General features: G+C 41.2%; 1 protein-coding gene across 4 annotated transcripts in view; it reads right to left on the bottom strand.

Annotated features, from left to right (window-relative positions):
- LOC124005788 (cell adhesion molecule 1-like) overlaps window positions 1-25,577 on the bottom strand; it is a 181,903-nt gene extending 156,326 nt beyond the window's left edge. For 3 of the 4 annotated variants that reach the window (XM_046315335.1, XM_046315337.1, XM_046315338.1), the window contains exon 1: window positions 25,470-25,577. In XM_046315335.1, the coding sequence (XP_046171291.1) occupies window positions 25,470-25,545 (76 nt within the window). In that variant the 5' untranslated portion in view covers window positions 25,546-25,577. The remainder of the gene's footprint in view (window positions 1-25,469) is intronic. The other variant, XM_046315336.1, reaches the window with a different exon arrangement.
- Between the last annotated feature and the right edge of the window lie 1,074 nt (window positions 25,578-26,651).

The following is a 26,651-nucleotide window of genomic DNA, read 5'->3' as shown; positions in this document are numbered from 1 at the left end:
AGAGGAAACATACCAAAATGTAACACAGTAGGCACTAAGCAGCATCACGACCAAGCTAACACACCAGAGTCCCAGTCAATATAACAAGCAGCACCACAGACATTGACGTCACTGCTCTGCTGTGGGTTTAGAAGAAACCACAGACACCCTGGCAGAGTCAATGTCACTCTGGGGGTCTGTAAGTGTTGCTGTATTAGTGGGATCCATAAAGGCTACATGTCATGTGAGCTAACAGGCAATTGGCTGGATTGATGATGATTTAAAAGGCTGTGAGAGGAGTAGATGGCCCGTCTAAAAGGCTGCTGACAGTAAATGTCTGCAATATGGGCCTGATGCATCCTGGTGTCACCTTCAAATGGGCCCCTCTTCCTCTGACTGAAGGTTTGATTGGTTCCATAAATACAGATTCTAATTACATCCAGAGAGAAACACAACGTTCTCTTAGAGGCCATTCTGACAATCTGAAGACAGAGTAAATGAACCAGGCCTCCGCGGCCGTTATGCATACCGTGTCTGGCTGATATGTCAAAGTGATGGCTTAATGCTCCATAATTATGCCATTGTAAATGTCTGATAGCTGGGCTGGCCTGGGGCTGAGAATGTACAGTAATGTGTAGAGAGTCTGAAGAGGACGACCGTCTGAGATGTTTTGCTGCAGATTTCAGTGGCGGTGTTGATGACATGAGAAGTGATGAATATTCAGAGGTGACCTACCCACACAAAGAACAATGGCAGGAGACAAAAAACAAACATGCATTTAGTCTGTGTCTGGTGTCTGGTGTCTGCCACAATCTGGGGAATCATTAGACATGATTATGCATAATGGCTGGACAAGGAATACCATCCATACCATCCATCACACTAATAGTATGTTTATACAGAATTCCTTATTTGAATATGTACATACATAAATAGCCCAGTAAGCCTACTGTACATAGGATCAAGGTTTGAGGGTTTGCATAATAATGTCAGTTAGATGTTCAACAGTTGGACTGACTGACAGGCAGCAGGTGGCTTCCCCAGAGATGCAGGGTGTCATTAAACATGCAGTCAGTCATTGAGGGAAATGTGTCTCAGGTTCTTTTTGACAATATTAAAGATCCATTTAACATAACTTAATTCAACAAGCATCTCTACTGTAGAGTTAATTCCACAAAATCAATTATAATTCAATTCCCTATCCCTCTAAATTCCTTTTAATTTCATTCCAATTCAAGGTCAATCTTTAAATTCAGAAATATTTCAATTCCAATGTTAGGTACAGTTGAAGTCAGAAGTTTACATAAACCTTAGCCAACTACATTTTTCACAATTCCTGACATTCAATCTTGGTAAAAATTCCCTGTTTTAGGTCAGTCAGGATCACCACTTTATTTTAAGAATGTGAAATGTCAAAATAATAGTAGAGAGAATGATTAATTTCAGCTTTTATTTATTTCATTACATTCCCAGTGGGTCAGAAGTTTACATACACCCAATTAGTATTTGGTAGCTTTGCCTTTAAATTTTTTAACTTGGGTCAAACATTTCGGGTAGCCTTCCACAAGCTTCCCACAATAGGTTGGATGAATTTTGGCCCATTCCTCCTGACAGAGCTGGTGTAACTGAGTCAGGTTTGTAGGCCTCCTTGCTCGCACATGGTTTTTCAGTTCTACCAACAAATGTGCTATGGGACTGAGGTCAGGGCTTTGTGATGACCACTCCAATACCTTGACTTTGTTGTCCTTAAGCCATTTTGCCACAACTTTGGAAGTATGCTTGGGGTCATTGTCCATTAGAAGACCCATTTGCAACCAAGCTTTAACTTCCTGACTGATGACTTGAGATGTTGCTTCAATATATCCAAATAATTTCCCTCCCTCATGATGCCATCTATTTTGTGAAGTGCACCAGTCCCTCCTGCAGCAAAGCACCCTCACAACATGATGCTGCCACCCACATGCTTCACGGGTTGAGATGGTATTCTTCGGCTTGCAAGCCTCCCCGGTTTTCCTCCAAACATAACGATGGTCATTATGGCCAAACAGTTCTATTTTTGTTTCATCAGACCAGAGGACATTTCTCCAAAAAGTACTATCTTTGTCCCTATGTGCAGTTGCAAACCGTAGTCTGGCTTTTTCATGGCGGGTTTGGAGGAGTGGCTTCTTAGTTGCTGAGTGGCCTTTCAGGTTATGTCGATATAGGTCTCGTTTTACTGTGGATATAGATACTTTTGTACCTGTTTCCTCCAGCATCTTCACAAGGTCCTTTGCTGTTGTTCTGGGATTGATTTGCACTTTTTGCACCAAAGTACATTCATCTCTTGGAGACAGAACGCGTCTCCTTTCTGAGCGGTATGACGGCTGCGTGGTCCCATGGTCACGACTTCCGCCGAAGTTGGTCCCTCTCCTTCTTCGGGCAGCGTTCGGCGGTCGACGTCACCAGTTTTCTAGCCGCCACCGATCCACTTTTCATTTTCCATATGTTTTGCCTTCTTTGTACACAGCTGGTTGCATTCCCATAATTATATGTTCCTTATTTAACCCTCTGTGTCCCCCATGGTTTGGTGCGTGTTTGTTCATTGTAAGTTGGTCTCGTTTGTGAGCTTGATTATGTTCCTTCTTGGAATATTTGTTTTTTTGAGTAAAGTTACATTTAACACTCATCTCTGTGTCCTGCGCCTGACTCCGCCTTACCTGCTACACCTAGACGCCTTACACTCATGGTGTTTATACTTACATACTATTGTTTGTACAGATGAACGTGGTTCCGTCAGGCATTTGGACATTGCTCCCAAGGATAAACCAGACTTGTGGAGGTCTACAATCTTTTTTCTGAGGTCTTAGCTGATTTCTTTTGATTTTCCCATGATGTCAAGCAAAGAGGCACTGAGTTTGAAGGTAGGCCTTGAAATACATCTACAGTTACACCTCCAATTGACTCAAATGATGTCAATTAGCCTATCACAAGCTTCTGAGCTTCATGACAAAATGTTCTGGAATTTTCCAAGCTGGTTAACCTCTTCAACCTATGGGGGCGCTATGTCATTATTGGATTAAAAGAACGTGCCCGTTTTAAGCGCAATATTTTGTCACGAAAAGATGCTCGACTATGCATATAATTGGCAGCTTTGGAAAGAAAACACTCTGACGTTTTCAGAACTGCAAAGATATTATCTGTGAGTGCCACAGAACTCATGCTACAGGCGAAACCAAGATGAAACCTCAAACAGGAAATGAGCAGAATTTTTGAGGCTCTGTTTCCCATCGTCTCCTTATATGGCTGTGAATGTGCCATGAATAAACCTAAGCTCTCTGCCGTTCGTCCAAGATGTCTGCAGCATTGTGACGTATTTGTAGGCATATCATTGGAAGATTGGCCATAAGAGACTACATTTGCCAGGTGTCCGCCCGGTGTCTTTTGTCTAAATTGGTGCGTAATTTTCAACTGATGGCATTTTCCCATGGGATACAGAGGGGAAAGCACGCTTCCACGAACGATATATCTTTGAAGAGATATGTAGAAAAACACCTTGAGGATTGATTCTAAACAACGTTTGCCATGTTTCAGTCGATATTATGGAGTTATTTTGGAAAAAGTTTGGCGTTTTTATAACTGAATTTTCATTTTTTTTTGGTAGCCAAACATGACGCAGAAAACGGACCGATTTCTCCTGCACAAATAATCTTTCAGGAAAAACTGAACATTTGCTATCTAACTGAGAGTCTCCTCATTGAAAACATCCGAAGTTCTTCAAAGGTAAATGATTTTATTTTGAATGGTTTTCTGGTTTTTGTGAAAATGTTGCCTGCTGAATGCAAACTCTAAATGCTAATGCTAGCTATCAATAGCTATCAATACTGTTACACAAATGCTAGTTTTGCTATGGTTTAGAAGCATATTTTTGAAAATCTGAGATGACAGTGTTGTTAACAAAAGGCTAAGCTTGAGAGCTAGCATATTGATTTCATTTCATTTGCGATTTTCATGAATAGTTAACGTTGCGTTATGGTAGTGAGCTTGAGGCTGTACACACGATCCCGGATCCGGGATGGCTCGCCGCAAGAAGTTAAAGGCACAGTCAACTTAGTGTATGCGAAATTCTGACCCACTGGAATTGTGATACAGTGAATTATAAGTGAAATCATCTGTCTGTAAACAACTGTTGGAAAAATGTCATGCACAAAGTAGATGTCCTTACCGACTCGCCAAAGCTATAGTTTGTTAACAAGAAATTCGTGGAGTGGTTGAAAAACGAGTTTTAATGACTCCAACCTAACTGTATTTAAACTTCCGACTTCAACTGTACATTCTAAGAATTATATTCCAAATTCAATATTATCCCCCAAAATTCCACAAATTCCAATTCAATTCCCTCAGGCTGATCATGACATTCTTCAGTCAGCCTAGCTGTATTGGAAATAAAGAAATACAAATTGAAATTATGAAAAAGTAATCCTGGAGTTGTTTTTTTAATTCCAAAGATTAAATGTCTTTATAATTCCAATTCAATTCCTATTCCATAACTTGATGGTTGAAATCCTATCTTCATCCTAACCCAGTGGGGTGTGGTGTGTGTGTTCACCAAATCCCTCCCCGGGTCACATTTTCCTCAGAACTGTAACAGAAATGTTCCTCCTACAGATGTTTGACCACAAAGGGCTGTGAGTGATATTGTGAAGTTAACATAATCTCTGCCTAATTAAGGCCACCTGGAGCTGGAGATCTGTCTTAAACCTAGTACTGGAGCCTTCAACCATAGTTCATGTTTGTTATTTAAATCAAACACTTCACTATTAGTTATGAAAGGAGTAGCATAGATAAAAGGGGAAACCCAGGTAGTTCAAATGGGGTATGAAAAGAATATGTCATGAATAGAGTGTACTACATTTTGTAAACTTGGCCCTTTGCCAAAGTTTTTTTTTAAATGGCGTTGTTTAGAAGGAAGGGCAAATTGATTTATTTCACACGCACACTTCACAGAGTAGGTGTTCCCTCACAGAAGTATGAAAATTCATACTAAACACAGCAATTAGATCTCGCCAGCTCGTGCTTGGCTCTGCCCACCTCCTTGCATGTTCTGCCCACTGTGCTTATTTGCTCCCATTGACACAGATTAACTTTCTTGGGTTAGTTACCAGTATCTATGGGGGTCGACTACTCTGGTGATACAAGACCACAATCTCCAAAGTGGTAGGTTCTGGACAAATCTAGAACTACTGGAGTTGTGAGCGATTTGAAATGCTCTGAAATGACATACAAAACCAGACAGGATATAGTTAACTGATTTCATCTGGTTTAAGTGACAGAAATGTATCTAATCTAGCATGTGATGTCAGTAACATCATTTGAATTGTATCAATGAAAACAACAAGATGTTGATGTCTGAACAGGTAAATCAAGCCTGTATCTCTGGTACTTGTAAGAGTCGGGGATATTATCTGACACCACAACATAGCAACACTAACGCCTCGCCCTCTCTCACAAGTCATCACCTCCGTATGGCGAGCCAGCCATTCCAGCCCACAGTCTGTTATGTGCTGTGAAATGATTTAATTACCAGTCTGGTGATGGCTCTGTGTCTTAAGCCCTCATTAGAAGACAGTGCACATTGGTAGGGAGCTGGAAAATGGCACATGTGTAGCACATAAAAGGCTAAATGGTAGCGTCAGGTCTCCAAACAAAAAAAAGATCCAAACAAAATGGTAATACAGATCACATTTTAACATTATTATCATTTTTATCAGACAGACGGAAGACATGACAACCAAAGCATCTTTGTCCTTTCGAAGATCCTTTGTAGTGGTGCATCTTTTTTAAAACATGAATAAAATAAACTGTTAAAATCTTGTTGAGATAGTGTGGGAATGAAAGAGAACGAAGGTCAATTTGGAACAAATAATTTCCTGAGTTTACATAACTGCTGGGTGATTAGGTGTCCTAGATACTGTATATTTGATGAGGCCAGATTGGGAAGATAGCCAGGCATTTTGGCTACACCCGCTAAAAACTGGAAAAGCCTTTTTTGCAAACAGACTCTTGAGAGGAGGGAGGCAGCAGACAGTAACAGTAGTCTAATACTTGAAGCCGGCACATCCTGATGTATTATACAGTGACAATCCTCACTGCACTGAACACATTTAAATAAATGCAGATTTGGGATTTAAGATGAAACCAACATGTCTGTCATAGTGATTCACAATTACATTCAAATGAATGATATTTCACAGCTTTGGAGTAAAACATGTTTGTGTCAAGTTTGAACTTCTGCTTCAAAAGTCTTTCAGGAGTTTTTGTCATTATATTGTTTATTGTGAAATGTACTGTAGATCAATAATTATGAACGTACCTTTTACCATCTAAAAGGCTTGAAGGAACAGAGTGATTTGCTTGTTCTCTGGGATCCATGATATGGTTTCTGAACCATTTCCCTCCACACTACTTCAGCCTATTTAGATTATGCAAAGCTTTCAAAACTTTGTTGAAAATCACTCTGAAAAAAAGTCAAATTAGAAAGTTCTAGCAACTGTGGAAAAATATGAAACAACCTACTGAAATACTAATGGGAACATTCTTATCCTGTCCATGTTGTTTTTAATGGAATATGTGATGCTGTGATAAGACGTTCAGTCATGTTTGTTTGTCACCATATCACCAAACATTTATTGGAGACAAAAAAAAAGAAAAGCCTAAATGTGAAGTGGTTCAAATGAATTGAATGGAAAACAGCCAATTAAAACATGTGGATAAAAAATACCCCCCTTGAATTTAAATACTACTTATTGTTTAGTCAAATTAATAGATTCATGACAGCAGGGCAACACAAATCACTCACAGTTCCAAAGGCATAACTATTCACATCAAACTTTAACAATATGACCAAACAAGTACACCGAAAAACACATTATTCTCTCAACTCAATAGACTCCTTCCTCTACCAACTGAACTCTTGTAACATACCATGTGACTGTCTGCTTCTCCACCTGAAGACTAATAACATGTGAACAAGCTAATCCAACTTCCCCAATACCAACCCAATTACCAGAGTTAAGACAGGCCTGCTCTCAGGCTGGGGAAATCAGCCATAGATCCTCCAACAGTGCCTTTGTCAAACAGGCCCACCCTTTCCCTTCCTAACTCAACTATCCTCCTCCCCTCTCCTGCCTGCTCAACCACAACTACTATGCTAAATAAACCATTTACATCTCCCACTGCAGCAGCACAGCTTATCTACATTTTCCAATAAAACTCCTAAATTGATGGATGTCATTTTAGTGCTCACAGGTCATAACTCATGCTGCTTTCTAATAACACGGTGTTGTGCTGTTATTAGGTCTAGACATGCTATTCTTTCCCACACCATCCCTAAGCCTGTCCTGTTTTCCTTTATTGATATCTATTTAAACAGCAGCAGTTAGCCTTCCTCTGAGGCATGTTGTATACACATGCATTTGAGGATCCGGCTTTTGAGGTGAAGGAAAGTCAATTCTCATTTAAGTGTAGACTTTGACTGTACAAGGAGCAGACATAGATGCTTTGGGATGGGTCCGTGTCGGACCACTGAGCATAAACAAGCATAATGCATGTAAATATTACACAAACACAAACTCTCTGACCTTACATCACTTGCGACTTTTTGTAAGGTGTTTTTAGTTAACACTGAGTATGTAACGTGTGTTTTCAGATCCCAGAGATGTCCCACACTGGCCTTCGACTGCCTACCCTTCCAAAATGTTGTTAATGTAAATGACAGCCACTGTCATCAATGAGACAACAAATGAGTCCAAATAGCCCTGTTAGTGAAAACTATTTTCCATTCATTCTGTTTCAGGCTTCTGTGAGGAGAAATCAATGGGCTTCACTTGGTGAAATTAAATGAACAATGTGGAGAGGCCTCAGTGTTCTGGGTGAATAAAGGACACGTCAGGTCTGGGGAAGATGAGGATGGAGGAAAAGAGGAGGAAAAGAGGATAGAGAGTCCTCCTTCCCTGTGACAAGAGTTGCAAAGGGATAAACTTCAAGAGGGATGGTGATATGAGTAAGAAGAGTTTGCAGCAAAGTGTTTTGATGTAGACATTCAATCAAACCCCCACTGCAGACAAAGCTAATTGCTACTGTACAACAAAAATCTATCCTGCAATTCAAATGTTTTTGTTTAGTTTTTAATCAATTCAATTAATTACACTTAAATGTGGTTTAATGTGACAGTTTTTTTTACATAACTATTTCATTTACTGACAGTGCAAGTGGTGGGTCTATATTATGCGTTGTTATAAACGCTTAGTCATCATGATGAAACCTTCAAAAGAATACTAAACATGCCTTTATTTAGCCTATACTATGGCCAGTCGAGTTTGTTAGCCAATCAAAAATTGCAATGAGTGACAATAAGGTTAAAGACTGAGCTGCAGCGGCAGAACCACAGAGCAGCATGGGAGAAGAATTCATTATAAGAGGACTGGTAAGGCTATGGTATGGAGTGTTCATAAAGTGGCAGGTATATGACACCTGTAACACCTGAACAGATTAGATAGTTTGACAGTGGGCTTGCTTTCCTTGTTAAGTACAAACAGACTGTCATTTGGCAGCCCATGGACGAAGCCCATATTTCCTCTTTAATACATTTACCTGTCATCTTAGAGGTAAACAATGTGACTTTGAGTTTTTGCCTTCCATTAACTATATTGCCTTCCTGTCTCGCCGTCCCTTGACAGACATAGCACTGGACCAAGAGTGAGAAGTAATCAATGGGCTGCTGGTTTGGGTCAATTCATATTATTGCTTGGGTTGCACAGTCCTGATTCAACTGACAATGACAGATTAGAGGTGTGTGTGGGAGAGTATTTAAGATGGTTCTTAAATCAGGCTGATAACTCAAAGAGGCTGACGCCCCAGGCTAGTAAGCATACTACCTGCAGACTGTAAACCCTCTCTCATGTCAACATCAGAAATATGATCTTATACCACACAGTATACAACCATGACAAATTATAAGTTCTACAGTAGTTGTGTACACTGTTGATGTGGTCCTATATGACCCTATCTTAATAAGATGTCATACAGGCACATCATGCACAAATTGCTGCATTGACATACAAGGCCCCATGCTGTTGTGTGTGACAACTCTTGAGGGCAATTCTACAAAATAAATTTGTCTATGAAATACATAATATTCCAACACAATTTTTTTCTTTAAATAGCTATAGCTAAGGTTTTTAGCCCTTTACCACTGGAAAACAATTCAAATGGAAAGGGTTATGGCATAGCAGCCAAGCCTAGTGGTTAGAGCGTTGGACCAGTAACCGAAAAGTTACTAGATTGAATCCCCAAGTTCAAAATCTTTCGTTCTGCCCTGAACAAGGCAGTTAACCCACTGTTCATAGGCTGTCATTGTAAATACGAACTTGTTTTTAACTGACTTGCCTAGTTAAATAAAAAGGTCAAAATAGGCTTTCAACAAGTAGCTCAGTAGCTGTTTACTATTGACAGCATATAATGTATTCTATTCTATTAAAAAATTCTATATTGTATTAAAATAACGACGGAAAATAACTGTTTGTATTTGTATTTATTAGGGATCCCCATATAATACCACCATACAGTGCATTCAGAAAGTATTCGGACCCCTTGACTTTTCAACATTTTGTTACGTTACAGCCTTATTCTAAATGGATTCAATATTGCTTTTCCTCTTCAATCTACACACAAGTCAAGTAGTCAAGTCAAGGTAGGACCTGCCTTGTTGATAGTGTTGTTAAGAATGCAGAGCAGTGCTTTATTAAGGACAGGCTTCTCTCCATCTTAGCCACTGTTGTATCAATATGTCCTGACCATGACAGTTTACAATACAGGGTTACTCCAAGCAGTTTAGTCACCTCAACTTGCTAAATTTCTACATCATTCATTACAAGATTCAGTTGAGATTTAGGGTTTAGTGGAAGATATGTCCTAAAAAAAATACATTGAGTTTTTGAAATATTTAGGACAAACCAATTCCTTGCCATCCATTCTGAAACTAACTTCAGCTCTTTGTTAAGTGTTGCAGTGATCTCAGTCACTGTAGCAGCTGACGTGTATAGTGTTGAGTCATCCACATACAGACACACTGGCTTTAATCATGTGAGTAAAGAATTGAAAAAGAAAGGCACCTAGACAGCTGCCCTGGGGAATTCCATTCTACCTGGATTATGTTGGAGAGGCTTCCAATAAAGAAGACCCTCTGTGTTCTGTTAGACCGGTAACTCTTTATCCACAATATAGCAGGGGGTGTAAAGCCATAACACATATGTTTTTCAGGCAGCAGACTATGATCGACAAGGTCAAAAGCCGCACTGAAGTATAACCAAATAGCTCCACAAACTTTTTATCGTCAATATCTCTCAGCCATTCATCAGTCATTTGAGCAAGTGCTGTGCATGTTGAATGTTCTTCCCTATAAGCATGCTGCAAGTCTGTTGTCAATTTGTTTACTGTAAAATAGCATTGTATCTGGTCAAACACAATTCCTTCCAAAAGTTTACTGAGGATTGGTGACAGGCTGATTGGTCGGCCTAAAAAGGGCTTTACTATTCCTAGGTGACTTTTGCTTCCATCCAGGCCTGAGCGGACACACTTTCTGGTAGGCTTAAATGAAATACATTTATTTTATTGAACCTTTATTTAACTAGGAAAGTCAGTCAAGAACAAATTCTTACTTACAATGACTGCCTACCCCAGCAAACCCGGACAATGCTGGGCCAATTGTGCGCTGCCCTATGGGACTCTCATTGTATGATGTGATTCAGCCTGGTTTAGAACCAGGGACTGTAGGGACGCCTCTTGTACTGAGATGCAGTGCCTTAGACTGCTGCACCACTCGGGAGCCCAAATAGGCAAATAGGAGTGGCAAAATCATCTGCAATTATCCTCAGTGATTTTACATCCAATTTGTCAGACCCCGATGGCTTGTCATTGTTGATAGACAGTAGAGGTCAACCAATTCATCGGAATGGCCGATTAATTAGGGCCGATTTCAAATTTTCATAAGAATCGGCAATCTGTATTTTTGGGCCGTTTTTTTTTTTAAATATATATTTTTACACCTTTATTTCATCTTTATTTAACTAGGCAAGTCAGTTAAGAACACATTCTTATTTTCAATGACGGCCTAGGAACAGTGGGTTAACTGCCTTGTTCAGGGGCAGAACGACAGATTTTCACCTTGTCAGCTCGGGGGATCCAATCTTGCAACCTTAACTTGTACAACGCAATAATGACCTGCCTCTTTCTCGTTGCACTCCACAAGGAGGCTGCCTGTTATGCGAATGCAGTAAGCCAAGGTAAGTTGCTAGCTAGCATTAAACATATCTGATATAAAACAATCAAACATAATCACTAGTTCTTCACAACTTCACATGTTTGATGATATTACTAAATATTATCTAGCGTGTCCTGCATTGCATATAATCTGACTGAGCATACAAGTATCTGACTGAGCGTTGGTAGGCAGAAGCAGGCGCGTAAACATTCATTCAAACAGCACTTTCGTGCATTTTGCCAGCAGCTCTTCATTGTGCGTCAAGCATTGCGCTGTTTATGACTTCAAGCCTATCAACTCCCGAGATGAGGCTCGTGTAACCGAAGTGAAATGGCTAGCTAGTTAGCGCATGCTAATTGTTGTTTTGCTTGTTCGAGCCCAGGGAGGAGCGAGGAGAGGGACGGAAGCTATACTGTTACACTGGCAATACTAAAGTGCCTATAAGAATGTCCAATAGTCAAAGGTTAATGAAATGCAAATGGAATAGAGGGAAATAGTCCTATAATTCCTATAATAACTACAACCTAAAACTTCTTACCTGGGAATATTGAAGACTCATGTTAAAAGGAACTACCAGCTTCCATATGTTCTCATGTTCTGAGCAAGGAACTGAAACATTAGCTTTCACAAAACATATTTTACATGGAACATATTGCACTTTTACTTTCTTCTCCAACACTTTGTTTTTGCATTATTTAAACCAAATTGAACATGATTCATTATTTCCTTGAGGTTAAATTGATTTTATTGATATATTATATTAAGTTAAAATAAGTTTCATTCAGTATTGTTGTAATTGTAAATATTACAAATAAATCAACCCCCAAAAATCGGCCGATTAATCGGTATCGGCTTTTTATGGGCATCCAATAATCGGTATCGGCGTTGAAAAATCATAATTGGTCGAGTCGAGCTCTAATAGACAACAATAACTTTTTCACCTCTTCCTCGCTCACTTTACGGAATTGAAAAGTACAATGCTTGTCTTTCATACTTTTATCAGTTATACTTGGATGTGTGGTGTCAGGGTTTGTTGTTGGCATGTCATGCTTAAGTTTGCTAATCTTGCCAATGAAAAAATCCTGAAAATAGTTGGCAATATCAGTGGGATGTGATGTGATGAATGAGCCATCTGATTCAATGAATGTTGATGCCGAGTTAGCCTTTTTGGCCAGAATTTAATTTAAGGTGCTCCAAAGCTCCTTCGTATCATTCAATATATAATTTATGTGTGCTTCATAGTCTAGTATCTTCTTTTTATTTAGTTAAGTCACATGATTTCTCAATTTGTAGAACGTTTTACCAATCGGTTGTGCTGTCAGACTTATTTGCCATACCTTTTGCCTCATCCCTCTCAACCATTCAAAGTTTCAATTCCTCATCAATCTAAGGGGATTTAACCTTTTTTTACAATCATTTTCTTAATGGGTGCATGCTTATTAGTAACTGGAATAAGCCATGTTTTTGCTCCTCAATACATACCACAGACCTGCAAATATTCTTTACCTCATCAACATAAGAATAACTACAAAACGTCTATGACCTCTTGTACACTATATTAGGCTCAACCTTTGGAACTTTGGTTTTCCTAGTTATGGCTACTAGATTGTGATCACTACATCCTATGTATTTGGATACTGCTTTAAAGCACATTTCTGCAGCATTAGTAAAGATGTGATCAATACATGTTGATGATTTCATTCCTGTGCTGTTTGTAACTACCCTGGTGGGTTGCTTGAAAACCACAACCATGTTGCAGGCACTCAACCAGACAACATTGTTCAGAGATCAGTGGCATATGTTACTTCAGATACTATTTACCTGAAAAGGCTTTGTGAAAAGGCTTTTCACATTCTTCACAATAATTTTCATTGTCCAATTCCTTGCTCAATGATCATGGAAGAACATAAAGGATATTAGAAATTATTAGTAAAACAATATATATACAAAAGTACGGTGACAGGTGTATAAAATCAAGCACACAGTCATGCAATCGCCATATAGAAACAATGGCAGTAGAATGGCCTGAACTGAAGAGCTCAGTGACTTTCAATGTGGCACCATCATAGGCTATCCAAGATGACGTAGCAGTCAGACGTCTTTGTCCTCGTCTTGTCGTGTCCCGTCCCGTGTATATAATCTTTTTATATATTTTTTTCTTCGCATATATTACAAAAATATTTTTTTCTTAACCTGAACTCACCCAATGTGGTATGGATCTGATATTTTCTTTACTTTTGAACCGGAACCCCCAACAGCAGCTAGCTACTATCTAGTAGTCAGGTAGCCACTGCTAGCGGTCATCAGCTAAACTTTAGCCCGGACAACTCTCGCCAATCTGCACAGCGTGACTCAAACCAGAGCAAATCAAACTTATTTTTCTCCATATCTCCGGATTCCTACCACAAGCTCTGAACCTTTTCACCTGGATCATCGCAGCTAGCTGCTATCCGAGTGGCCACTACTGGCTAATGACTCTGTCCCGAAGCAAGAACCAATTAGCCTGGATATAGCCTTTGCTACGTCCATCTCCTGGCTAGCCGAAGAGGTTCATCAGCCACTCCTTGGGCTACAATGCCTATTTTGCCAATTGGCCTGGATCCCTTTTACTGCCAACACGGAGCCCCGCTGAATATCTCAAGACTGGACTACCAACGTAATTGCACGAGGGGGTTTTTCAACTGGCTCCTCCGTCGCAACGTCCCTTGAATGCCCATCTGATAGCTTGCTAGCCGCGGCCTGCTAGCTGTCTAGAGCATATCAGACTGTAAGCTGAAGAGGCCCATCGGACAAATTATTTGGCCACTACCCCTATTTTGCCAAATGGCCTGGATCCTTTTACCACACAGAGCCCTGCTGATCCATCACGACCGGTCTGCCGACGTAACAGCACGAATGGGCTACAACAGACTTCTTCCTTCGCGACGTCCCTCTAAGGTCTTCTGCTAGCTTGCTAGCCCCGGCCTGCTAACTGTCTGAATCACCATGTCTCCAGCTACTCACTGGACCCCTATGATCACTCGGCTACGCATGTCTTTATCTAATGTCAATATGACTTGTCCATTGCTGTTTTGGTAAGTGATTATTGCCTTATTTCACTGTAGAGCCTCTAGCCCTGCTCAATGCGCCTCAGCTAACCCTTTAGTTCCACCTCCCACACATGTGGTGACCTCACCTGGTTTAAAAAAATGTTTCTAAAGACAATATCTCTCTCATCGTCACTCAATGCATAGGTTTACCTCAACTGTATTCACATCCTACCATACCTTTGTCTGTACATTATGCCTTGAATTGATTCTACCATGCCCAGAAACCTGCTCCTTTTACTCTCTGTTCCGAACGTACTAGACGGCCAGTTCTTATAGCCTTTAGCCGTACCCTTATTCTACTCCTCCTCCTGTTCCTCTGGTTTTGTAGAGGTTAATCCAGGCCATGCAGTGCCGAGCTCCACTCCCATTCCCCAGACGCTCTCATTTGTTGACTTCTCTAACCGTAAAAGCCTTGGTAGCCTTGGTTTAATGCATGTTAACTTTTGAAGCCTCCTCCCTAAGTTTGTTTTATTCACTGCTTTAGCATACTCTGCCAACCCGGATGTCATAGCCACGTCTGAATCCTGGCTTAGGAAGACAACCAAAAACCCTGAAATTTCCATCCCTTACTATAACATTTTCCGATAAGATAGAACTGCCAAAGGGGGAGGAGTTGCAATCTACTGCAGAGAGAGCCTGCAGTGTTCTGTCTTACTAACCAGGTCTGTGCCCAAACAATTTGAGCTTCTACTTTTAAAAATCCACCTTTCCAGAAACAAGTCTCTCACCATTGCCGCTTACTATAGACCACTTTCTGCCCCCAGCTGTTCCCTGGACACCATATGTGAATTGACTAGTTCAGTGGATTGGGCAGGTTTCCAGAGGGCCACTGATTCTGGTGGCAGGTGGGACATCCCTCCGTTGCCCTACAAAACGGCCAGTCGCATCCAGCTGTGTAAGTGGATAATGTGGCTGCCATTTGAGTCAATCTGGGCGAAAGCATCTGCTAAGCAAACCACATCACTTAACCATGGCCGATGGGGAGTGACTGCAGCGTGACTGTTGATGCGGAGAGGGCAGAGCAAACAGATGTTGATGAGTCTCACCCATTTACTTCCTCCAATTAGATTAAGTTGAGGCAATCTGATGACCTGGCATTCTTGACTATTTATCAGATCAGTTGAATACAGTATTCCCAGTTACCCAGCCAGCCAGCCCTACTCTCCTCTCCTTTGGCAGCATCTGTACATTTATTGATCGGCTGAGTCTCTCATTCAGAAAGCTAGATCTGTATAGATTATCGATTAGTAACTATCTCCCGCACAGAAAGCTGAAGGTCTTCTATCCACCACACTGATCAACAGTTATGTAGTCTTAGAGATGGGGATGCTTCTCAGCTGTTGTCATGGTTTCTGAATTGTTCCACTTTCTCTCCGTGAGGCTGGTTAAATAAACTGCATGCAAGCTGTGAAGTTTCCAAGAACATTGTTTTGAAAAATATCAACATTTCCACCTGCAACTAGCTAAAATGTACCTTTTTGGAAACTCTGGACAGTACTCAGATTTTTAAAAAATCTTGGTTGGCCAATCAATTGGTCTACATTTTTAAATGTGTATTTTTCCATATATAGACACACCATATGTGTTTTAATAAAAATCAACTATATATATATTGAGCTTGTCTGATGCTTTTCACGGTTGAATGAAATAAGACACAAATGACTTGAAGGAGCCAGAGATCAACATAACTAGAAGAATAAAAAACTTCACCTGCCCCGACCATCCTCCTCCTGCTCCTACAGGCTTTAGTAGATTCTGCAGTTACTGTATATTGAATGCATAAACAGACATTACAGTAACCAAACAAACATTGTAGATTAGAAATTATAGGAATTAACGGTAAATTTACTACTGGTGATATACACTTCGTGGCCCAAAGTATGTGGACATCTGCTCATCGAACATTTCATTGCAAAATCATGGCTATTAATATGGAGTTGGTCCCTCCTTTGCTGCTATAACAGCCTCCACTCTTCTGAGAAGGCTTTCCACTAGATGTTGGAATATTGCTGCGGGTTCTTGCTTCCATTCAGTCACAAGAGCATTACTGAGGTCGGGCACTGATGTTGGGCAGTTAGGCCTGGCTTGCAGTCGGAACTCCAATTCATCCCAAAGTTGTTCTATGGGATTGAGGTCAGGGCTCTGTGCAGGCCAGTCAAGTTCTTCCACACCGAACTCGACAAACCATTTCTGAATGGACCTCACTTTGTGCACAGGACCATTGTCATGTTGAAACAGGAATGTGCCTTCCCCAAAATGTTGCCAGAATCGTCTAGAATGTCATTGTATGCTGCAGTGTTAAGATTTCCCTTCACTGGAACTAAGGGACCAAGCCCGAACCATGAAAAACAGCCCAGATACCATTATTCCTCCTCCACCAAACTGTACAGTTGGCACTATGTATTCGGACAGGTAGCGTTCTCCTGGCAAACCTATATTCGTCGGACTGCCAGATGGTGAAGCGTGATTCATCACTCCAGAGAACATGTTTCCACTGCTCCAGATTCCAATGGCAGCGAGCTTTACACCACTTAGGCTTGTGTGCGGCTGCTCGGCCATGGAAATCCATTTCATGAAGCTCCCAACGAACAGTTCTTCTGCTGACTTTGCTACCAGAGGCAGTTTAGAACTTGGTAGTGAGTGTTGCAAACGAGGACAGATTTTTACACGCTACACGCTTCAGCTCACGGCTGTCCCATTCTGTGAGCTTGTGTGGCCTACCACTTCGCAGCTGAGCCGTTGTTGTTCCTAGATGTTTCCACTTCACAATAATAGCACTTACATTTGACTGGGACAGCTCTAGCAGGGCAGAAATTTGACGAACTGACTTGTTGGAAAGGTGGCATCCTAGACGGTGCCACGTTGAAAGTCATTAAGCTCTTCAGTAAGGGCCATTCTACTGCCAATATTTGTCTATGGAGATTGCATAGTTTTGATTCGATTTTATATATCTGTCAGCAACGGGTGTGACTGAAATAGTCGAATCCACTCATTTGAAGGGGTGCCCACATACGTTTGGCCATGTAGTGTATATAATGGGGAATTGATAGACACTAAAAATCAAATGCAAACAATTCACAGAATGAAGTTATGAAACAATGAATGTGCACAAATTGGTGGGAAAGAGCACATTCTGGAGAGAGATGTGCATTGTGCATCTCAGTGACACTCCCCTTCTTCTTGAACTGTGCCTTCCCAGTGGCCTCTGCAATGGATTAGTTCACTGAGATGGACGTAAATAAGGTGTCTTCAGTGCCATAAAAACATATATATATTTGCTGATGCTCGACTAAATAAAATCTTGGTCGACCAACAGCCTATCGACCAAACCATCGTCCAGTCGAATATGTGGGGTCAGCCCTAGTTCTGTGCATGCTAGGGACTGTGCCATGTCTGTTGATAGACTCGGTTCTGTTCTGCATTAAAACTGTCCCATGTCTCCATTCACCAGGTGCTGTGCTGTGAGCCGGCGACTGGTCCACAGTCTCTCTTAATGGTGTGCTGTGATTGCTCCATGAGGCATGCTAATGTGCACTCTATGCCTTCCTAAACAACAATATTGCTTCTTCATTTTCTTATCATGGAAATGATTCGCACAGTCATAGCCAGGCAATGTGAACAATGCAGTGAGGACCCTCAGATCCAGGGCCCAGAGAGAACAATGTCATATTCATACCAGCAGACACCACTCCTCCTCCTCATTATCACAACACTGGCATGAATGAAGCACTCTGTCCTCACACTCATCAAAGGGCCCGCCACCAGTCCTTTACTGCTATTTGACTGTTTACTACACTTAAGTTCAACAGCCAACATTGTTGTTTCAGCACTATCTTCAGCATTCTTCATTCATTGACAACTCTTCTCTATGGTGAAAATGCCTTTGACGAAAAGGTGGGAGGTCTGATTCGTATTCCATCCACAAATAACTCTAAAGTCAATAGGATGTCAACAATTCCCCTCTCCCTGCCCCTTGACCTTGGCCTAACACATGTTTATTTAGCAAAATACTATTTTACACAGACAGCAAAGCTGTATTGCGTTCCCCTGCTGAGGGCTTGAAGGGAGGACTATGTGTTTGTCCCAAATGGCACCCTATTCTCTATATAGCGCACTATTTGAAAAGTAGTCCAATATAAAGGGAATAGGGTGACTTTTGGGATGCATCCTAGTAGTCTTGAAAGGTTGAAAAACTATACAAGGTCAGTGATGGAGAGACATTCTGCAGGCACCACCAGACAGCCAAAGGCCATCTCTTCTGACCTCTCACCCCTCTTTAGCTGCATGCCTTCACCCAGTTTGACTTGAAGACAAATACAACAGCGGAACCTCACTGCAGCCCTTAATCACACTTCAGCTAAATCCTCTGCTTCCCTTCACATTTTAGCAGACTTGCTTATCCATGTGCAATTAGGGTTAAGTGCCTTGCTCAAGAGTACATCAACAGATTTTTCACAGAGTCAGCTTGGTGATTTGAACCAGCAACCTTTCAGTTACTGGCCCAACACTTAAACACTGGGCTACCTACAAACCTGTACAGAGGACAGGTCAGCAAGAGCACACTTAAGAAAGTGTGTGGACACGCAGGGAATTTGAGTCTGAAGCAGACAGAACTACCCACACAGCTTGAAATGTGCTGTCTTCCATCAGACACTAAGGACTAACAAAACTGCAATAGCTGATTTTCTTATGGATGTCAACAGTGTCTACCGGATCTTCTCTATTTCTCAAGTTGTACTGAGAAGAGCTGCCATGTCTCAGCCTTCCCTTCCCTAAGAGTAAACTTGTTTGCTGCCACCATATCAAGTAATATCCTGCATTATCTAGCATTATCTAGCATTATCTATAGCAATTAGGGTGGGGCCTATTAAGCAGAATCTAATGTACATTTAATGAGCTATAAATTCTATTTCTTTAAATAGAAGAGTATATTATTGTTACAAATGATGTAGTGAGCCCAGAGTACAAGCAATGAAATATTTCACTAGCTGGCAAAGGGCCATTAGCTTGGGTGTTAAATTTGACTTGAAACAGGATAAGTGCATTTCACTGCAGGCTGTGAGAGCTGTGCAATTTTCCAACCACAGTACCCACAGGATATCAATGGGGCTGTACTTATTACTTATCATTCAAATCTTCTATGAGCATACAGAACAAGTTAAGTGGACAAGATCAGTACACTGGCCCCAACAGTCAACAGCACTGTTAAACCGCTGTATTCAGGATACGTGAAGAACACAGGACCATATATTCTATTTAAACTGGCCCAGTAGATGCCAGTTCAGTTACCAAGGCCTGTGAAGTATGAGGGTGATGACGCAGCACACAGACAGAATACAGTGCAGCAGCCTTATATCACTCTATTTCAAAGCCAAACCCTTCAACAGCACTCGGACAGCCATCTTCAATCACCATCCATGTCACACAGAGCAAACTGTATGGCAAACATAAGCACCATAACAAGTGTATGTTTCCTTTGTTTCTCAGAGAAACACACCAAAAGCAGTTCAGGCCTGCCTAAGGCTCCATGACAGCTTCTATTGATCCATTTCACCATCATTCAGCTCTGATGAATGAGCTGGAGCTGACAATAAAGAAGCATTATGCAACCGTCTGAAATACCATGATCAAATCACAACGGATATGTACTATAAAAGAGGAACCCCCTGGAGAGATAGAGGAACCCCCTGGAGAGATAGATAAACCCCCTGGAGAGATAGAGGAACCCCCTGGAGAGATAGATGAACCCCCTGGAGAGATAGATAAACCCCCTGGAGAGATGGAGGAACCCCCTGGAGAGATCGATAACCCCCCTGGAGAGATAGAGGAACCTCCCTGGAGAGATAGATGAACCCCCTGGAGAGATAGAGGGACCCCCTGGAGAGATAGAGGGACCCCCTGGAGAGATAGAGATAGAGGAACCCCCTGGAGAGATAGATGAACCCCCTGGAGAGATAGAGGGACCCCCTGGAGAGATAGAGGAACCCCCTGGAGAGATAGAGATAGAGGAACCCCCTGGAGAGATAGAGGAACCCCCTGCAGAGATAGAGATAGAGCCCTGCAGAGATAGAGATAGAGGAACCCCCATGGCGAGATAGAGGAACCACCCCTGGAGAGAAAGAGAAACCCCCTGGATAGATAGATGAACCCCCTGGATAGATAGAGGCACCCCCTGGAGAGACAAGGCACCCCGGAGAGACAGAGGAACCCCCTGGAGAGATAGAGGACCCCTGGAGAGAATTATGTACGCCTGGAGAGACACAAGGAGAAATACAGAATGTTATAGGGTTCAAACAAACCCTTTTTTTACATTCAGCATCTTATCTCAGTGGTTTATCAGAGAGGAGGATGAGCCAATCCATCTCTCACCTTGAGTAATGTCTCTGTAAGAGATGGATTATTCCAAACAAAATTTACAAGATCCTTCAACAGTCATTTTAAATCTGTATTTTTGTATCGCTACTTATCTTTCCTTTGAGGTATAAACCAACCAGGCTTGAGGTCAAATAAACCCCAGCCAAGCCTAGACCAGCTAAGAAAGATCTAGTCCGACTTTGCCCTTCTCTTTGGTGCTCTACTCTCACTATAAAAACATATCTAAATGCAGTGGCGACCCGTCATGGTGAGCCCCACATTTTTTAGGGGGGAGCTTGCCTGTTTTGGTTGTTATTTTGGCATTAATACGTGTCACATATCAGTTTGTAAACAATGTAAAAAATATATATATACATAATTGAGAATAAAGCCACGTACAAACATGGTCTCTTTTTCATTTTCTTGAGTAAGGCAGCTCCAAAATACAGGTGTTTCAGCCTAGCTCAGTGCTTTCGGTGGTGGTGGGGCAAGCCAGCAGAAAATACAGAGTGTTGCGCCATGATTGGCTCAGTGTTCTGTCACTCATGGGGACACTACGTCACCGCCAAGTCTAAGGGTAGAGCTAGAAAATTCTAGCCCCTTGGGTGCTGCCATAGAGTTACATTAGAAGTGCCCATCCAAGAAGGCTCAAGGTCATTGGCCACAGATAAAATTACGTCAAATCACGTTATATGTACAGTAGCTTTGATTGGTCTGATCATGTCAACATCATACTTTCTAAATCGTAACTAGCAGTCATCATCATGAATCAAGTCGACAATCTACTGGCAAATCCTTTTCAATCCTTGTCATATGAAGAGAAGTAATGAAAATAAATTATAGATAAAATGTAGGTAAAATGAAACATTCAACATTGGCCATGCTGTCAATGAAGCTTGATTTGTGCCGTGCTCAAAACAACTGTTAACTCAACTGTTAACTCGGAACATTACCTCCCTTATCCTACATCATTTTCACGTGCTGTATATAGACTTTTCTACTGTATCATTGATTGTATGTTTGTTTATTCCATGTGTAACTCTGTGTTGTTGTATGTGTCGAACTGCTTTGCTTTATCTTGGCCAGGTCGCAGCTGCAAATGAGAACTTGTTCTTAGCTAGCCTACCTGGTTAAATAAAGGTGAAATCAAAAATTAATAAAAATTAACTGCGAAAACTTGACTTCAGTGAGTTCAAGACAACTGGGAAATTGGGAATCAACGAGCTACAACTGGTATAATACATTTTGAACTTTCATCCAACTCAAAATTATAAATCCGTCATCTTTCTAGAGCTATAAGTTGAAGATCAATGACGTCATCATGATTCAACCTTGTTTTTTTCAGAATTCCCAGTTGCTTTGAACGCACCATAAATCCAGAGAATGCCAGACTTTGCTCATGAAGGACCACTGCGCCACCTTCCTGTTTAAGTGAGCACAGCACAACAAGGTTAGTCCAAAAATGTCCTGTATGCTGCTGCATAAATTATGTAATATTCCAGGGAGATATGTATACTGTAACTAAGAAAGTAATACAAGTGTATGTTGTGTAGTTAGTTGTTAGTAACCCATGAGCCTCACCCTAATAATTTTGTCTATTTTCCCTACTATTCTGACTTGGTGGTGCACATGTAGCCTATAATGTGTTTTTGAGAAATGTAATCATTGAGTAATGTAGGAGCTTTCATTGTTTGCTCATACGCCCCCTTTATTTATCCTACGGTTCTGACTTGGTGTACAGGGAGAACACTGTAAGAACTGCCCATGTCCTGAATTCTGTCGGCTGTACATTTCAAAAGTGCTGAACATATAGTTATATTGACTACGTACATCCTAGCTCGCTCATTAATGTCTTAATCGGAATTACAGATTGCCTCTTATCCACTTGTCGTCCCTTTATACCATAGTTTGTACATCTCAATTGTCAGTAAAAATCACATTCGTTTGAGCAAGTCAGCCATATGAGCTATGTTTTTTTAAAGGCAGTAAATGAGGCTGAATTAACTGTTTTGCTGCCAAACAAGGCTCCACTGATAGCCAGGTGTAGCAGTGGTAGGGTGCAATTAATGTATTGTTTAGTGTTGTGTTCTGTAGTGAGGTGGCTTTGCTGGCATGCATCCCACTTTTTTATGTTTTTGCTCCACAAAGATGTACATGCTAAAATCGCCACTGTCTAAATGTTATCATACCAGGCCTGGTTAACTATGGTCCTAACAATACGTGGGTTTTGTTACAACTGTAAAGCTTTGCTAGGCCAGAATATAATCTTCAAATCTTGCACCACTTGGGATATTGTATTGGAAGCTATTGTGTATTTTGGATGCATTTAGGCATTTAACACAGAGAGAGAGTTTAATTAAATGAATATTGACAGAGAGCGAAGCTCTAAAATACAGTGAATGGTGTTCAACCACTACTCAATGCAGACTACACTCCATTCAACAGTTGTCAAGCGAAAGCCTGTAGTTTACTATGTTACCTATACATGTACAGTGCCTTCAGAAAGTATTCACACCCCTTGACTTTTTCCACATTTTGTTGTGTTATAGCCTGAATAGCCTGAATGGTTTAAATGTAGTTATTTTGTCACTGGCCTACACACAACACACCATCATGTCAAAGTGGAATTATGTTTTTTCTACATTTTTACAAATTAATGAAAAATGAAAAGCTGAAATGTCTTCAGTCAATAAGGATTCAAACCCTTTGTTATGACAAGTCTAAATAAGTTCAGGAGTGAAAATCAGCTTAACAGGTCACATAATAAGTTCCGAGCCTTCCCATGGAAAGATACAGGTGTCCTTCCTAACTCAGTTGCCGGAGAGAAAGGAAACCGCTCAGGGATTTCACCATGAGGCCAATGGTGACAAACAGTTACAGAGTGTAATAGCTGTGATAGGAGAAAACTGAGGATGGATCAACAACGTTATAGTTACTAACCTAAATGACAGAGTGAAAAGAAGGAAGCCTGTACAGAATGCAAATATTCTAAACCACGCATCCTGTTTGCAAGCCACTAAATTATTACTTCAAAAAAATGTAGCAAAACAATTACATTTTTGTCCTAAATACAAAGTGTTATGTTTGGGGCAAATCCATGCTTGTAATCGTTAAGGACTGGGGAGTTTTTCAGGATGAAAAAGAAACGGAATAGAGCTAAGCACAGACAAAATCCTAGAGGAAAACTGCTTTCCACCAGACACTGGGAGACGAATTCACCTTTCAGCAGCACAATAACCTAAAACAAAAGGCCAATTCTACACTGGAGTTGCTTACCAAGAAGACAGTGTATGTTCCTGAGTGGCCATTTTACCTTTATTTAACCAGGCAAGTCAGTTGAGAACAACTTCTTAATTTCAATGACAGCCTACAAACAGTGGGTTAACTGCCTGTTCAGGTGCAGTCAGCTAGGGGGTTTGAACTCGCAACCTTCCGGTTACCAGTCACACGCTCTAACCAATAGGCTACCCTGCCGCAGTGTTGCTTTAGATCACCCCCATCCATCCATCCATCCATCCATCCATCCATCCAACAAACACACACACATACACACACACGCATGCACGCGCACACAAACACACGCGTAAAAACACACACAGAGACCTGTTGATTTGGAGTTGCGAAAATGAAAGGCTACATCTGAACAACATAAGAGACCTGTAAAGAATGTTATGGTCATCATTAAAAATAATGTATCTTATAAATTGACTGCATATTAGCGACAGATCATGAGACACAAAAAAAATACATGTTAGGCTACTGTCCACACTACAACAGTAGGGTAAATTAAAAGATTATGAACATATTTTTGGCTACAGTGTCTGAGGTTTACTATATGAAATTATACGGGCGGGACTGACTGCTGCTGGGTAGAGATTGATACATTGGTTCTGGACATCATTTACCGTGTAGACTAGTGCGTGCACCGTATCAGCGCACCTCAGTCTATGTAGCCTACAAATAGCAGGAACAGTCGGGCAGGATTTAAATTCCTTGTAATCCAGTAATTCAAGAGATTTCTGGGTCCGTCAGTATCCCATTCGCGGGAAATAATAATATGTAGACAAGCTCTAACTGTCAATGTGTATAATAGGATAATAGTAAGGAGGTACAGTATGTTGTAGGTAGGAGCCTATGCGCCGAAACTCGTTCACCGCAGCCGTGGAGGGGACCCACTGGCGTGAGTGTAGCCTAATGTAGCTGCACTGCGTGTTTTCCGGGCATCCATTGAGAATATTCGATTAGGCATTCGAGTTATTCAACATAAATATTAGCAACTGTGAGCATTTGCAATACATTTCCACTGACCTCTCCGACGAACACCGAGGAAACTCTTCCACGGGCAATTATGTGGCACATAGAAGTTACAGTGGTAGATAACCGTTATTTTCTTTGAAAGAAAATTGTAGGCTATTTGTTGATTATCTCATTTACTCATTTTCACCACTTTTGAGGTTTCAACATACACTACATAATAGGCTACTTTCTGATTATAAAAAGGGTGAACAGGCTATATCCAACGGTCCCCCAAAAACAATGGCATATATGTTGTTTTGTATATAGGGACACGGGTTACAGAAAAGGTTGCACATTGAAGTAAGATCAAAAGAAGCAAAGTGCCGATGCTGAGATTTAGGAGAAGCTCACGCGCATCCCGCACCAACCATCTCAAGTTGTAGGTAGCCTATGTTCTTTCACTCCATGAGGTCATACAATTTTTGATGCGCCTAATCACGAGTAAGTAATCCTACCTTTTAGAAGAAACGCCGCTGAAATCACGAAAACAGAGAGAGAAATAGTGAGAGATCCGTTTCCCGTGATCGCCATGTTGGACACCTGCTCGAGACTGGCGGCGCTAAATCACCTAGAGACGGCCATGGGATGCGAGCGGAGGGAGGGCGCAAATAGGGAATCTTCTATCAAATGAGACTCCGTGATTTTAGTCACTTACCTTATGTTTTGCATAATTCCACCCATAGTTCTGTATTTTTGATTTGAGACAAATGTCAAATTTAGGAAAAAATACATATCATAACATGTTTATAAACTGTGTAGGCTATGTGCATTGATTGTCTATGTTGATAATTATCTCCAGTCCAATTAACACTTAATCGGCTATAAAAAAGAAGTATTACGTTGTTATTTTCTGTTTTATTGATTAAGGCCTAATACTGTGTCAAGGTGCTTTTTATGCTAAACCCCGTATTCAAATGAGTTTATTACTGTTTCCCTATAATACGAGCAATAATGTGTCAATAACAGCGTTTAATGGAGCGTGTTTCGTTAGTCAGAATGTCTATCACGATCATAGATCACGATTCAGAAAACATCATGTACTTACAGTTTGTTTTGTCAAGTACCTACGCAGTTTGACATTTAACCATTGTCACTCACAGAGCGCCCCCTACGTTATTCCTTGAGCGGAGCAGTTTGTCACTCACAGAGCGCCCCCTACGTTATTCCTTGAGCGGAGCAGTTTGTCACTCACAGAGCGCCCCCTATGTTATTCCTTGAGCGGAGCAGTTTGTCACTCACAGAGCGCCCCCTACGTTATTCCTTGAGCGGAGCAGTTTGTCACGAATGACGACGTAATGCAGTATCCATATAGGCTACATTATATGTGATTCTGTGTTAAACTTTGTCAGTGTGTGTGTGTGTGTGTGTGTGTGTGTGTGTGTGTGTGTGTGTGTGTGTGTGTGTGTGTGTGTGTGTGTGTGTGTGTGTGTGTGTGTGTGTGTGTGTGTGTGTGTGTGTGTGTGTGTGTGTGTGTGTGTCAGTCACCCCATACAGCACAGGTCCTACAGACTCAGGGACTAATAGCACCAACAGGAACCTTGTTCAGTACAAACATGTCATCCGGTTAATCTCAAGCACTGGTTTTACTTATAGCTAGGCCAGTAACAATACAGTTTACCAGATTGTTCTACACACAG

The sequence above is a fragment of the Oncorhynchus gorbuscha genome, linkage group LG19, assembly GCF_021184085.1.
Source record: "Oncorhynchus gorbuscha isolate QuinsamMale2020 ecotype Even-year linkage group LG19, OgorEven_v1.0, whole genome shotgun sequence".
Classification (NCBI taxonomy): domain Eukaryota; kingdom Metazoa; phylum Chordata; class Actinopteri; order Salmoniformes; family Salmonidae; genus Oncorhynchus; species Oncorhynchus gorbuscha.
Note: the sequence above shows the minus strand (reverse complement) of the source record. Positions and strands in the feature narration are given on the sequence as shown.